The sequence below is a fragment of the Cebus imitator genome, unplaced genomic scaffold (assembly GCF_001604975.1).
Source record: "Cebus imitator isolate Cc_AM_T3 unplaced genomic scaffold, Cebus_imitator-1.0 Scaffold159, whole genome shotgun sequence".
In the NCBI taxonomy this organism is placed as follows: domain Eukaryota; kingdom Metazoa; phylum Chordata; class Mammalia; order Primates; family Cebidae; genus Cebus; species Cebus imitator.
Genome location: NW_016107474.1, coordinates 5016391 through 5029442, shown reverse-complemented (window position 1 = coordinate 5029442; position 13052 = coordinate 5016391). Strand labels below are relative to the sequence as shown.

General features: G+C 45.7%; 1 protein-coding gene across 2 annotated transcripts in view; it reads left to right on the top strand.

The window, feature by feature from the left end:
- Window positions 1-15: 15 nt before the first annotated feature.
- The window catches only part of ZCCHC14 (zinc finger CCHC-type containing 14), an 80397-nt gene continuing 67360 nt past the window's right edge, over window positions 16-13052 (top strand). For both annotated transcript variants that reach the window (XM_017543674.2, XM_017543673.2), the window contains exon 1: window positions 16-614. In XM_017543674.2, the coding sequence (XP_017399163.1) occupies window positions 45-614 (570 nt within the window). In that variant the 5' untranslated portion in view covers window positions 16-44. The remainder of the gene's footprint in view (window positions 615-13052) is intronic.

Here is a 13052-nt window from a genome sequence, read left to right as displayed (position 1 = left end):
GCGCGGCCTCCGGCCCCGGGTCGCGGCGCGGCGCGGGCGGCAGCATGGTGGAGAAGCGCTGCCCGCTGCAGAGGGACGGCGTGTACCGCTGGTTCTCGGAGCTGCCGTCGCCGCAGCGCGTGGAGTTCCTGTGCGGCCTGCTGGACCTGTGCATCCCGCTCGAGCTGCGCTTTCTCGGCTCGTGCCTGGAGGACCTGGCCCGCAAGGACTACCACTCGCTGCGCGACTCGGAGATCAAGGCCAACAACCCGGCAGACCTGGGCAGCCTCACCAACCTGACGGACGAGGTGGTGCGCAGCAAGCTGCTGGTGTCGCTGGCGCTACTGGGCTCGGAGCAGCGCGAGGCGGCCGGCGTGCTCTACCGCACGCTCACGCACATCGACTCCATCATCCACAACTACGGGCTGCAGCTCAACGAGGGCCGCACGGGCGATGAGTTCCTGCTGCTGTTCACTATGGCCTCCAATCACCCGGCCTTCAGCTTCCACCAGAAGCAGGTGCTGCGCCAGGAGCTCACGCAGATCCAGAGCAGCCTGAACGGCGGCGGGGGCCACGGCGGCAAGGGCGCGCCCGGGCCCGGCGGCGTGCTGCCCACCTGCCCGGCCTGCCACAAGGTGCGTGCCTGCCCCGAGTTCTGCCCCGCACCCCAGCTCTGCGCCCCCATCTCTGTGCGCCAAACTTCCAGCCTGCACCGCGAGCCCCTCACCCAGGCCTCCAACCTGCACCGCGAGCCCCCAGCCCGTGTCCCAAGCCAGTACCCTGCACCCTAAATGTGTACGCCACCTCTCCACTCCAAGCCTCTACCTTATACCCCAAGTCCCCACACCGTGTCCCAAAGCCCCACCCCAAGCTTCAACCCGGTGTCCCAAGCCCCCATTCCAAATCCCCACTCCGCACCCTAAGTTTGCACCCTAAGACCGGGGCGCAGAGCCCACACTCAGTCACCTCCCTGTGTCCCTAAGCCTCCACCTCGCTCCCTTCGGGCAGGAGTGGCTGCGGGCGCTCTGGGTCGGGGGCTCCGCGGGAGCGGTGCGGGAGACGTCGGTGGTCAGAGCTCATGGCCCCAGGTGCTCTCCTTTCACTTCCCGGCTGGAAACGCGATAAGGCCTTTGTTCCCTTAATGGGTGACAGATAACACACATTGCGTCGTTTTGGTTTCTCCAAATCTGGTGTTTATTACCAGAAAAGGAAGGAGCCGGGGCCACAGAAGCCGCCAGTGAGGTGAACATTGGGAGGCGCTGGGCTTCGCGGTTCTGGCTGCTCCCTCAGCACAGGTGTCCGGGGCACCGCGTGGGGCCTGTGTCGCTGGGGACCTGCGCGCGGGACGTGGCTGTCCGTGTGAGCGCATTTATGGACACATGTATGGTGTATGATGTACGCGTATGTCGCATGTGGGCATATGTGTGCACACGTGTGTGTTTGAATGTTCACATTGCCTGTGAACGTTGTGTGTGTGTGATCGTTTTTAAGAGCCAGGCTACCTGTAACAGAAAAAAACTCAGAGCCTTAAATGCCCGTGAAACGGCTATCTGTTGGCGACCCTTAGAGACAAAACCCAGGCTGACTGAGTGGGAGGGAGGGCACTGGTGCCTTGAGGAATGTTAGGTGAAGTTAAAGATCTCCAGTCTCCTAATTGAACTGGAAGGGCATCGTGGCCATCCGCTTAGCGATGTGAACTTTTGTCTAAGTGTTTCAGAACTGAAAACGCAAAGTGTTTGGGGCTCAAGCTATTTTTAACAGCCCCCCGCAATCCAGTGCCAAAAGTTTGCTTTGAGAAGAGATTATTTTGACCGGGTGTGGTGTGCATTTAGATTACAAACCGATTTTCTTTGGAAGGGAATAGGTTGCAGTCAGGACTAGTCCTGCTGAGTGCCTCTTTGCAGTGTCTTTAAACTCTTTGAAGTTAAAACTTTGATAGGATTTTGCTTTCATGAGTGGCTGAGAAGATTTGCTAGGTTGTGTGTGTGTGTTTTTAAAGCTATCTTTCAATCCTAGGTTGTGGCTTTTCTTTTTTAATGTCTTCCTCTAAGAAGTGGTTGCGGTACATACATTGGTTTTTTGATTTTTTTTTTTTTTTTTTTTTTTGGTGACATTTATCTCCCAGACTATGGTTTTCTTTTTAAGGTCAGTTCCCACCCTAGATTCCAGGTTGTGTGCTTTGCAGAGGGTCCTAGGAAATGTAGTTGCTTGTAGTAATCTGTGTAAGCCTTGACATGCCTGCAAATTGTCATCTATTCAAGGACTGTCTGTCATTTATGGTCAGTTTCATGTGCCGTTACTCCTCTGTGTAGATTCCACCCACTAATAATTTCTATGGCTGTTGCTACAGTAACGTCAGCTCTTTAACGGGATTCTTAACGTGTGAGCACGGGTGCATCACTTTATGCAGACAGTGGTGATGATTATTTTGGTTGGGCAGGGAGCTAAATCTAGAACAAAAATGTCTTTTATAGGAGAGCCTTTCTGTCAAGCAGAAATCCCTTTGATGAGATGAAGGGGCTGATCTCTTCCTCTCAGTTCACCCCTTGCACCCACCTCCCAGCCCCAAGGCCATGGGCGCTGAATTTACCAGGCGTGCAACCTTGGCCAGAATCCTCCTCCCTCTCAGTGTGTCCCTATTGCACCAGAAGGGATGTGACCTCCCTCACAGGCTTGTTTTGAGGATTCCATAGGTAATACACATGAGCCTCCAGCAGATGTGCAGCAAATGCTGCTTTCTCCTTTATGGCCTCTCTGGCTTTTAACATTCATTTTTATAGAGGTATGCAAACTTAAAGCAAGGCATGTTTTACAGAATGAATTACTTATATCTTGGTGAGTGTTTATGTGTTCTAAATTGGTTTTTTGAATAGTTACTTGGAGCTGACATGTTTTTTGTTTCATCTTTGGAAAACTGGAAAATTGTGTGACCCTTAATGAGAGGATTATTTTAAGGAATAACCTTGGACTGTTGTTTCCGTTCTTCAAAACAACCATGGTTTCTAGTTTTCCCTACATTCTCAGTGTCACTGCTAAGCTAATTTCAGACCCATTCATTTAACTTTCTGTTTCTGCTTCAAAGCCAAGCCTGACATTGATGAACCCTTTGTTGCTTGGAGCAGGCAATTCAGATGAAATTTAGCATTTAAGTATTTTGCCTTCTTAGTTTCTAAATGTAATGTTTGGTGTAATCCTGAAAAAGCAGCCCCTTTAAAGCAGTTTGCATTCTCTTGTAAGCTGTTGTATTTTGTTTTGAACTCTTTTGGCGTAGAGACTTTGTATTTTTCTTTTAAAGATACTAACGTCAATTGTTTTTTAAATTCTTTATCCAATTTAAATTTTTATTTCTTGGCCCAGTGAGGTGGCTCACGCCTGTAGTCCCAGAAGCTTGGGAGGCCAAGGTAGGCAGATCGATTGAGGCCAGAAATTCAGCACCAGCATGGGCAACACAGCAGAATCCTGTCTCTACAAAAAAATACAAACATTAGCCAGGAGTGGTGGTACACACCCATATTCCCTGCTACTTGGGAGGCCAAGGTGGGAGGGTTGCCTGATCCTAGAAGGTAGAGTCTGTAGGTGAGCTATGATGGTGCCACGGCACTCCAGCCTGTGTGACAGAGTGAGACCCTGTCTCAAAATTTTTTAAAAAAATTTGTTTTAACTGTATTTTCTGAAATAGTCATTGTTTGCAATTGCTTGTCCAAACCCTGTGTTTTTATTTAAAAATTCTTTTTATTCTGAGAACTTCCAGAGGTGTAAAAATGTGGAGAGTATAAGGTAGACATACCTGTATTTTACCTTCAGAAAGAAAAATCCTCACAGTAGCCACACTAATGGTAGGCTGAATGAGTTTTTCTCTGCCTAGTAGCCTGTCAGGCTGCTGCTTGCTGTGCCTGCAGTCGCCTGTTCCAAGGTGCCAACCGCGGGGGAAAGTTGGCTTAGACTTTCCGCTGTCTGTTTATTTGACGTAAATATAAAACCATAGTTTTGGAAATAGTTAAATCATTTGCAGTTTTTTTCTTTATGTCAGTGATAATATGCTATGGTATATGCACGTTTATTCTTGTTTAAAAAATAACAGCTTTATTGAAAGAGAATTTATATACTGTATATATTTCACCCGTTTAAAGTGTGGAAGCCAGTGGCTGTTGGTGTAGTCATGTAGCTGTGCGAGCACGACCACCACTGCCACTAATTTCATAATGCTTTCATCACCCCCAAAACCCACTGTCTGTTAGCAGTCGCTCCCCGGTCCCCTCCCCTCCAACCCCTGACCATCCCTTTTTGTCTATGAGTGGTGTTTTTGGACATTGCATGTAAGGGGACCACACAGTTTTTGTGGCCTTTTGTGACTGCTTTCCTTCACTCGGTGTCGTGTTCTCAGGGCTGTGGGTGTGTCAGCGCTTCTTCCTTTTTCACAACCGAGTGGCATTATCCTGTGTGAAGAGTCCGAGTTGTGTTCACCTGTTCCTCAGTGGGTGGGTCCTGGGGTTGCTTCACATGCTTGCTTTTAGACCTTGTTCTTCGTGGCTCATGGCTCTTTGTCTTCACCCCGTACACTGTGCCTAACACTTAGCGCATCCTCTGTGGGCCACTGGCACCTGTGTCTGCATAGGGCTGTCCTGAGGGCTCCTGTTCAACCTAGTGGATGGCCAGGTGCTGTGTGCAGAGCTGTGTGTGTGTGTGGCCTCGGCTGGCCTGGGGAACTGCCGCTGGAGGTGACAGGGAACACTGCTGTAGGGACAGAGCCTCTGGGCTGGTGCATTAGGTCACCTACAGGTGTGGAGGAGCAGGGCCTGATGGGCAGGGGCAAGGCCCCACTTGAGGCTTTGAGGGTCCTGCCCTTTGTGTTTCAGCATTCTGGGGTTATGGATAATGAACTACTTCATGGGCCTGATTTTTTTTTAAGGGGGTGCTAAAATGATGTTTTTAAAGTGCTTGGTGCAGGGGTGCGATGGGGTAGTGGTCTTCCTAATTAGGAGTATGTTGTGTGGAACAGTTCTGGAACTCTCTGTGGCTTGCATCATGAGTGCCAGAGGATAAGCACTGTAGAAACTTTAAATAGACACAAATACTGTGAATAAACCTGCTGAAAATCTCTGCCCAAAGATAAGCAACAGCTTTTGCTTCGTTGGTTTTCATAAGCTGTTGAACATCATTGCCTTCAGAGGTGAAACGTGGGCTAGTTCATCCTCTGGTTATCAGGCAAAGTGTAAGTGGGTTCTTTTGGTTTCTCCTTTAGCCCTAAACTCTGGGCCTATTGCAGTGAAGAGTCATCTAGCATTCCACCAGAATGGACTCTGGAGCAGCTGTTGTCACTGCTGGTTAAAGGAATAGCTGTGACCCAAAGACACTGTTTTGTCTCTTTAACATTTAACAAATCTTTAACATTTGTTCTGGGCAGCTATGAACTAAGTCTTCTGGCTGTCTTTGTATACATTGCTGTGCTTTTTACACTGCAGGAGATAATATCCTAACACATAGTGGATTTTTTTTCTGGCCAGCTGTTATAAAGTACAGTACATGATACAGGAATCGAGACATACAGTCATGTGCTGCCTAAAGATACAGATACATTCTGAGAAAAGCGTCATGAGCCGATCTTGTTGTGTGAACATCACAGAGTGCACTTACAGAAACCTAGGTGGCAGAACCCGCTACATCCCAGGCCACATTGTAGGGCCTGTTGCTTCTCAGCTGTAACCCTGTACAACATGCTTCTGTGCTAAATACTGTAGCTGTAACCCATTGGCATTTGTGTATCCAAACACAGAAGGTACAGTAAACATGCAGGATCATAATGTTACAGGACCGCTGTGGGCTGTGCGGTCTGTCCGTGATGGAAGTGTCATTGCGCAGTGCGTGACTGTGCCGGGGTGCAGTTGTGATTGCTTTGTTGGTGGTGGTCTTTTTGTTGATGCTGTGATGGAGCTGCAGCAGCACTGCCATCTATTGTCTAATGACTTGGATTATGTGGTATTTTAATTACTGTCCTTTGCCCTCTCATTAAATTGAGGCCATTTACTTTGACATGAGCTAGTTCACATTTACCTTATTCAATTCAACACACATTTGAGTTCCTGTTTTATACTATGTTCCAGAGTATAGTTGTAGAAACTGGAAATTCTGTGTCATATTTGGGTGTGATGAGTAATATGATGGTGTCATTTGTCCAAGTTAGAAAAGAATTGGAGATAACCATCCACGTTCATCTTGTTGCTGCAGGTTCAAAGCATATTGTTTACTTAGGCTTGATTTTGCCCATTTTCTCTTTAGTCCTATAAACATCATTTGCCTTTTAGATTAGAGCATTTTTGGATGCTCTAATCTACTTTTCCAACAAATCTACATGAGTCTTAAAACTTCAGAGTCGAGCTAGTACCATAGAATAGTAAAAGGTACTCGTGCTGAGGCATTTTTGTTTGTTGAATTGATGACAAAGAAATTTTTGTTATGCTAGGAAAAATTTCTCCTGTAAATTCTCCCTACCTCCCACTTTAGAGGGATTTGATTTTAGAAAAAGATCCTTCATTTTTTTTTTTTTTTTTATACTGCCAGTTGGAACGGTAGTTATCTCATCAGCTGAAGTAAGAACTATTGCTGCAAGTTACCTAATTAGAGTACATTATTGAAGAGTTTTTGGTTTTGGACTTTAGTCTTGACAGTTTAGAAATTAGTTTTAGCAAGGTGATTTTTTTCCCAGTCTCTTTAGATGTTTTTATTGTCGAGAGACCTGACACATTGTAGAAACATTTCCTAACAAAGGTAAAAGAGATAATCCAGAACTAACAAAATAGGTTAATTCTTAGCAATTTGTTTTGTTCTGGGTTAAAAAATCTGAAGCTACTTAAAGTGAGAAGAAGATGAAGCAAGACAGAGTATCTTTCAAATAATTGCTCTTCTAACAGCTGTGGGTCATGTATGATCAGGGCATGCTTGAGCAGGACAGGACTTCACATGCAGGCCACAAAGCCCTGGACCTGGCTGCTCACCCACGGAGAGGGGCACTGTGGACTCTGCCCGCCATTCACTACCCAGCCTACCAGTGGGGTGGGTGCTTTGCAGGCTCTCAGAAAAATCGCCCTTGAAATGTCTGATCTGGGCCTGGATGCCCTAGTTAAGGCGGGTCCCTCACCGCTGGTTTGGTCACACCTCTCTGTTTCCTCAGGGTCACTGGTAGGTCAGCATTTGGACTTAGTGATTTCTGTGTCCCTTCTTCAGTATTTGACCTCCACTGTTTTCCCACCTGACCCATAAACAGAGAACCATAATTTGTGTTTTAAACAAAACCCCACCTTTAACACCCCTCGACTCTACCAGCCCCACTTCTCTTGGTTGCTTCAGCTCTGAGGCCTCCCCAGAGCAGCCAGCAGAAAAGCCCTCCCATCCTGCTGGCCAGCCCTGGTCCACGTGAATAGGTTGGCGTGTGTCTTTCCAGACATGTTTGTGCTCGTGTATGTTCACACAGACGTGCACAAACACATTAAGCACGTGTGTATGATGTGCTTTCAAGACATCATACGCACATGCTTCAATGCACGTAGGATATTACATACACGCTGTTCTTGATACTCTAGCTCTAACATAGCTACGCCTCCTGAAGTCATTCCTGCTGTGTCTAGTTCCTCACCTTCAGTTATTCCTCACCTCCTGTGACCTGCCTTTTGCCTTGAACTTCTTTGACAAAAACAATTTTTATAGAAGAGTATTGAGCAATCTCTTCAGTGAAGGAAAATTTTAGATAGATAATGTAACCAGAGGTAAGAAATGGAAAAGTGCCAAAGGCTGCTGCATGGAAAGTCCCTTCCACAGATGGCAGCAAAGGGCACCCAGAATGTTTAAAGGGTCAGGCAAGGTTCTGTTCTTTTCCCTGGGTGTTGATAACTTCTATTTCACGTGTGAAAAACATGTTTCTTACACTCTTCCCAGCCATCCAGTTCCCCTCTTTGCAGATAGCACACTTCCTCATAGAACCTTCCAGAGAAACTGTATGTATTTACAAGTAGATACCTGATGTTCTGCTATACACACAGGTGCCTCCTCTTCTTGGCAGTCTTTCCAGATGACGCTTTTCTGTCCATAAAGAGCAGGTTTAGTGGCACGAATGTGTCATTTAATCAGGCCCTATTGATGACATTTTGTTCCCATGTTGTTATTACAAACCATTGCCGTGTCATTTACATATTATACACATATCACCTACATATTACAGACTGCAGATGGGAAGTTTCACATTCAGTTAAGTACACCTGTGGAGGAGAAATCTGGAAGTAGAGTTCGGTCAAATGGTGTGTGCTTTTGTAATTATTTTGCAAAATCTGGTGCCAATATCTGCTTTTGGAATTCCCACAGCCATGTATAAGACCTGTATCCCTGACCTTTAACGAGGCCGATGAGTTAGCCACTTGCTGGTCTCTGCTGTTCAGATAGGTGGAGACACCCTGGTGTGGTGTAGTTTCAGGAATGAAGTTGAACATTGTTTCAAATAAACGATTTCACTGATTTTTGGTGAGCTGTTTGTCTCCTTTGCTCATCGCTGTTGGATTGGTGGTCTTTTCTTTTTTAAATTTTTACTTTATTTGAGATGGAGTCTCACTTTGTCACTCAGGCGGGAGTGCAGTGGTGTGATCTCGGTTCACTGCAACCTCTGCCTTCCACGTTCCAGCAATTCTCCTACCTCAGCCACCAAGCCCGGCTAATTTATTTGTATTTTTAGTAGAGATGGGGTTTCACCATGTTGGCCAGGCTGGTCTCAAGCTCCTAACCCCAAGTGATCCACCCACCTTGGCCTCCCAAAGTGCTGGCATTACAGGCGTGAGCCACCATGCCTGGCTAGGTTGTTAGTTTTTAGAAACTCTGTTTCAGGGAAATCATCTTTAGTTGGAATTGCATGTATTTGTTTTCTGGTTTTTTAATCTTGTTTTTTGACTTTGCCATGCAGTTTTCTTTTCTTTTTTTTAATGCTCTATTTATCAGTCCTTTTTGTTATGGCTTCTGGGTTTTGTGTCATAATACATAACGTGTAATGCGTTTTTTAGAATACATATTATACATATGAGTATATTGTGCATACATACACATGACGCCCCGTGCATTTTAAAGACAGTCCCCTGCAGTGTTGCCTGGCATGGAACTTGTGTCATTCTCTTTTTATATCAAAATGATCCATCTGGAATTTATTTGGTATAAGTTACAAAGTTAGTTTTATATTTTCCAGATGACAGCCCATTTGTCCCAGTGCCATCTGTTAAGTAGTCTCTGCTCTCCCTCCCAGATCTGAGCTGTCGCCGTCGTATGCTCCCACATCTATTTGGGTTTACTTCTGGACCCTGCGTTCTGCTTCATGGATGTCTCCATCCATATGACCTCATGTTGGCCAGGTTCATTGGGTACTCTCAGTTATGTTTGTTACCTTTTGTTCATTTTTTGTGGGTTTCCTACACAGAGCAATCCCCAGGGAAGGGTTTTTTGTGGTTTTGTTTGAAATAAATATGGCTGTGAGGCGCTTCCCCCGATGGTGGCTTCTGCAGCCTGAGTGTGCCGGGCCGGCTGGGATCTGTGTTGCCTCCACCACTTCTGTCACTCCTGGTTTTCCTCTTCTCTGGATATTTGTTTTCAGTATCTCCTCTGCATTCCTGCACTTTGAGGATGCCATCTCTCAGACTTCTCTCCCTTTTCTTCTTCCTTTTTGCTTTATAATTCGTGAGCTTAACAGCTGTGGTTTTTCCAGTTTCACTGATGAATCCCAAAAACCTAAAGGCTTAACCAGACCTCCAGCTCCCAGTGAAGGTTCCCAATAGGTTAGTGTGTGCAAAAGGGGGTTTCTTTCTTCCCATCTGCCATGGTTCCAATGCTTCCCCCAAAGTTTGCATCTTAGAAACTTAATCCTCAATGCAGCAATGTTGGGAGGTGGGTAGGTCACGAGGGCTCTGCCATTGCCATTACAATGGGGTAATATCCTTGTCACCTGACAGTGCTGTTGTCAAGGCCAGTGTGAGGCTCCTCTTGCTGGCTTGCTCTGGGGCGTTCTCACCTGTCCCGCGTCTGCCTTCCACCATGGGATGTTCCAGCAGGAAGGGCCTCAGCATGTGTAGGCTCTTGCTGTTGGACTCTGCAGCCTCCAGAACTGTAAGAAATAACATTTCTTTTTTTCATAGATAATCTACTCTGTGGTATTCTGTTACAGGAACACAAACAGACCAGGACACCATCCCTGACCTGCTCTGTCCTTCCTTTTAATTCCCTTCCAGTCAGAGGCCTGTGCCTGTCGTAGATATGCCCTTTTTTTTTTTTTTTTTTTTATCCCCTCCAACTGGCTTATGACCAAGTCCTAAACATCATCAGATTTGTCTCCAGTCACACTGTCACAGCCCCAGTTCAGTGTTTCCTCAGGGTCTCCCTTTCTTCCCACCTGTACTTTCCTTTCTTCCTCTCCTTCCTTTCTCCTCCATTTCTCTCTTGACCACTTGTCATGGTGGTCACATACCTGGCACACTTCTCTGGAGCCAGGCTTAGGTTGGAGGCAGTATGCCAGGGAGGCAGGACACAGATTGAGTAGTCTTGAGGAAACCAGGTTTCTCATGGCCCCAGCCTAGTCCAACTCCACTTTGCCTCCAGTCAGAAATACGTGTTAAAATGCAAGTCAGCAATGATCTCCTTTTAGAATTAAGCTGATGTCATTGTTTAAAGTCTAGAAGAAACAACTTCATAGCTGCTCCGTTTTATTTTCTAATTAAATAGTTCAGAAACATCGGTACCTTAGCTCTTTTAAGAAATAACACTGATGTACCCAACTCTGACCTTGACCTAGGTCTAGCCTCATTAACATTCTAGTCTCCTTGGCCTGGGTCTGCCTCCTTAACCCCCTCTGGTCTCACTGGCCCCCTTTTAGTCTGTAACACTAGTTTCCTTGTGTCAATGGAATGGTCTTGGTAAAATGCATGCAGGAGCCTCATTTCTGGCTTACCAGTCTTAGCGTGCTGTGTCATGCGATCTGCCCCCTGCCTGTCCACATGCACCTCTGCCTGTGGGTGCTGTTCCTCTTGTTCACTGTGCTTTCTCTCTTGTGTGCCCTTGGAGAGGCTGTTCTCTCAGACTGGATACTTGTTACCTGTGGAACCCCCATCCCCACTCGATAATGGGGATAAGGTCTCCTTATCCTAGACCTTACGTGTTTTGTTCTACGTCTGCCCAAGACTTTGACTTGGGCAGAAAGTGACTCTTTAAATCACTAGAGCCTAGCAATTCCTGCCGCCTACTAGGGGCTCACCTGCGGAGCATCTGTTAAACCTAGGGGCAGGAGGGTGCTGGATGGATGAAAACCCACTGTAGCACAAGTGCGTTTTTCCCTTCAGGTTTTTCAGTGGCCACAGTAGTAACTCTTGTTACCAGTTGATACTTCTTTTTAATTTTTGCCTTTATCCAATGACTACCTCTCTCATATATTATGTAGCTGTGGATTCTAATGAAACTTGAATTTTAACATCTGCATTCTACTTTCTTAATTTTTAACATCTGCATTCTACTTTCTTAATTTTTAACTTTATATTTTTCAAAAGCAAGCGCACCAACAAGGCCAGGTGCACTGGCTCACACCTGTAATCCCAGCACTTAGGGAGGCCGAGGCAGGTGGATCAGTTGAGGCCAGGAGTTCAAGACCAGCCTGGCCAACATGATAAAACCCCATCTCTATTAAAAAAAAGAAAACTGGCATGTAAAAGCTTTCATCCGGAGAAACTTTGACAGGAGAGTTGGGCTTGAGGTTATCTAGGTTGCATGCACACAAGGTTTGTCAATGCGTCAGCTGGGAGTAGGAAGAAACCACGTGGCATCATGATGCTTTGGTGGACTCCTCCCCTGTGGAGGTGTGTATATGGATTAGTTCATTTCCATGGAGTAACGTTTTCAGTTCTGCAAGTAAGTTTGTCTGGATTGTATTTTCTTTAATGCCTTTAAAACTTTAAATCATCGTAAGCCTAGATGTTTTAGTTTGCTACATAATGTCTGTTTTAGTTTGCTACATAATGTGAATAAATTGAATAACTGTTACTCATTCTAATTAAAGTTTCATTTGTATTTCTTTTATACTTTCAACATTGACATCCCATTAAGAAGGGAGCATTATGGAATCATTTGTCTAATTATTTGGGACATTTACATAAAAGCATCAATAGAATTACTGGAAGGAAATTATGTATCCTTAGGTTTCTTACTGATTCCAGTTAAAACATGTATATATAAGAACTAGTTCTAGAAATATTGTAGTCTAGACTTGAAAAAAAAGATTCAACTGTTTGAAATAGGAGAAGATTGAATGTATGGAAAAGAGGAATAACCCTCACCCCTACTCTATTTTGGGCATTTTAATAAAACGTGAAAGCTTGGGAATAATGCTAACGACCTAGTTATAGTAAAATTAGTAAAATCAATGAGATGCTTTGAAAGCAGGGAGTATTGAGGTTGTGTGGGAAGCGCTGTGTGGTGTGTAGACTCCACCCGGCCACAAATAGATACTCACAGAACTTGCACGCCACCTCTGGGAGGTGGTTTGGGCGCCAGGCTCCTGGTAGAGTATCTTTCATATGTGAGAACTTAGGCCATTTCCAGTCAGTTCCACCTTCAACCCACCTTGACTCCTGGGCCTTTTTTCTGTTCTCTTCCTGGATTCTGTTTCTTTTCCACCACTGATCAGTTTTGCCTTTTAAGCAGAATCATGGAATTCCGTTTTATCTGTTGGCTTCCTTTGTCGCATGATTTCAGTGGCCAGTCTAGAGATGATAGTGTCCCCATTTTAGCAGTAAGAAAACAGAGGTTAAGTCTACATAATTTGACAAAGGTGACATTAGTAAGTGGCTGTTTTTATTATGTGAAGTTAACATTGTGTGTTGACTTCATTAAAAGTGAGAGGAAGGCCGGGCGCGGTGGCTCACGCCTGTAATCCCAGCACTCTGGGAGGCCGAGACGGGTGGATCACGAGGTCAAGAAATTGAGACCATCCTGGTCAACAAGGTGAAACCCCGTCTCTACTAAAAATACAAAAATTAGCTGGGCATGGTGGTGCACGCCTGTAGTCC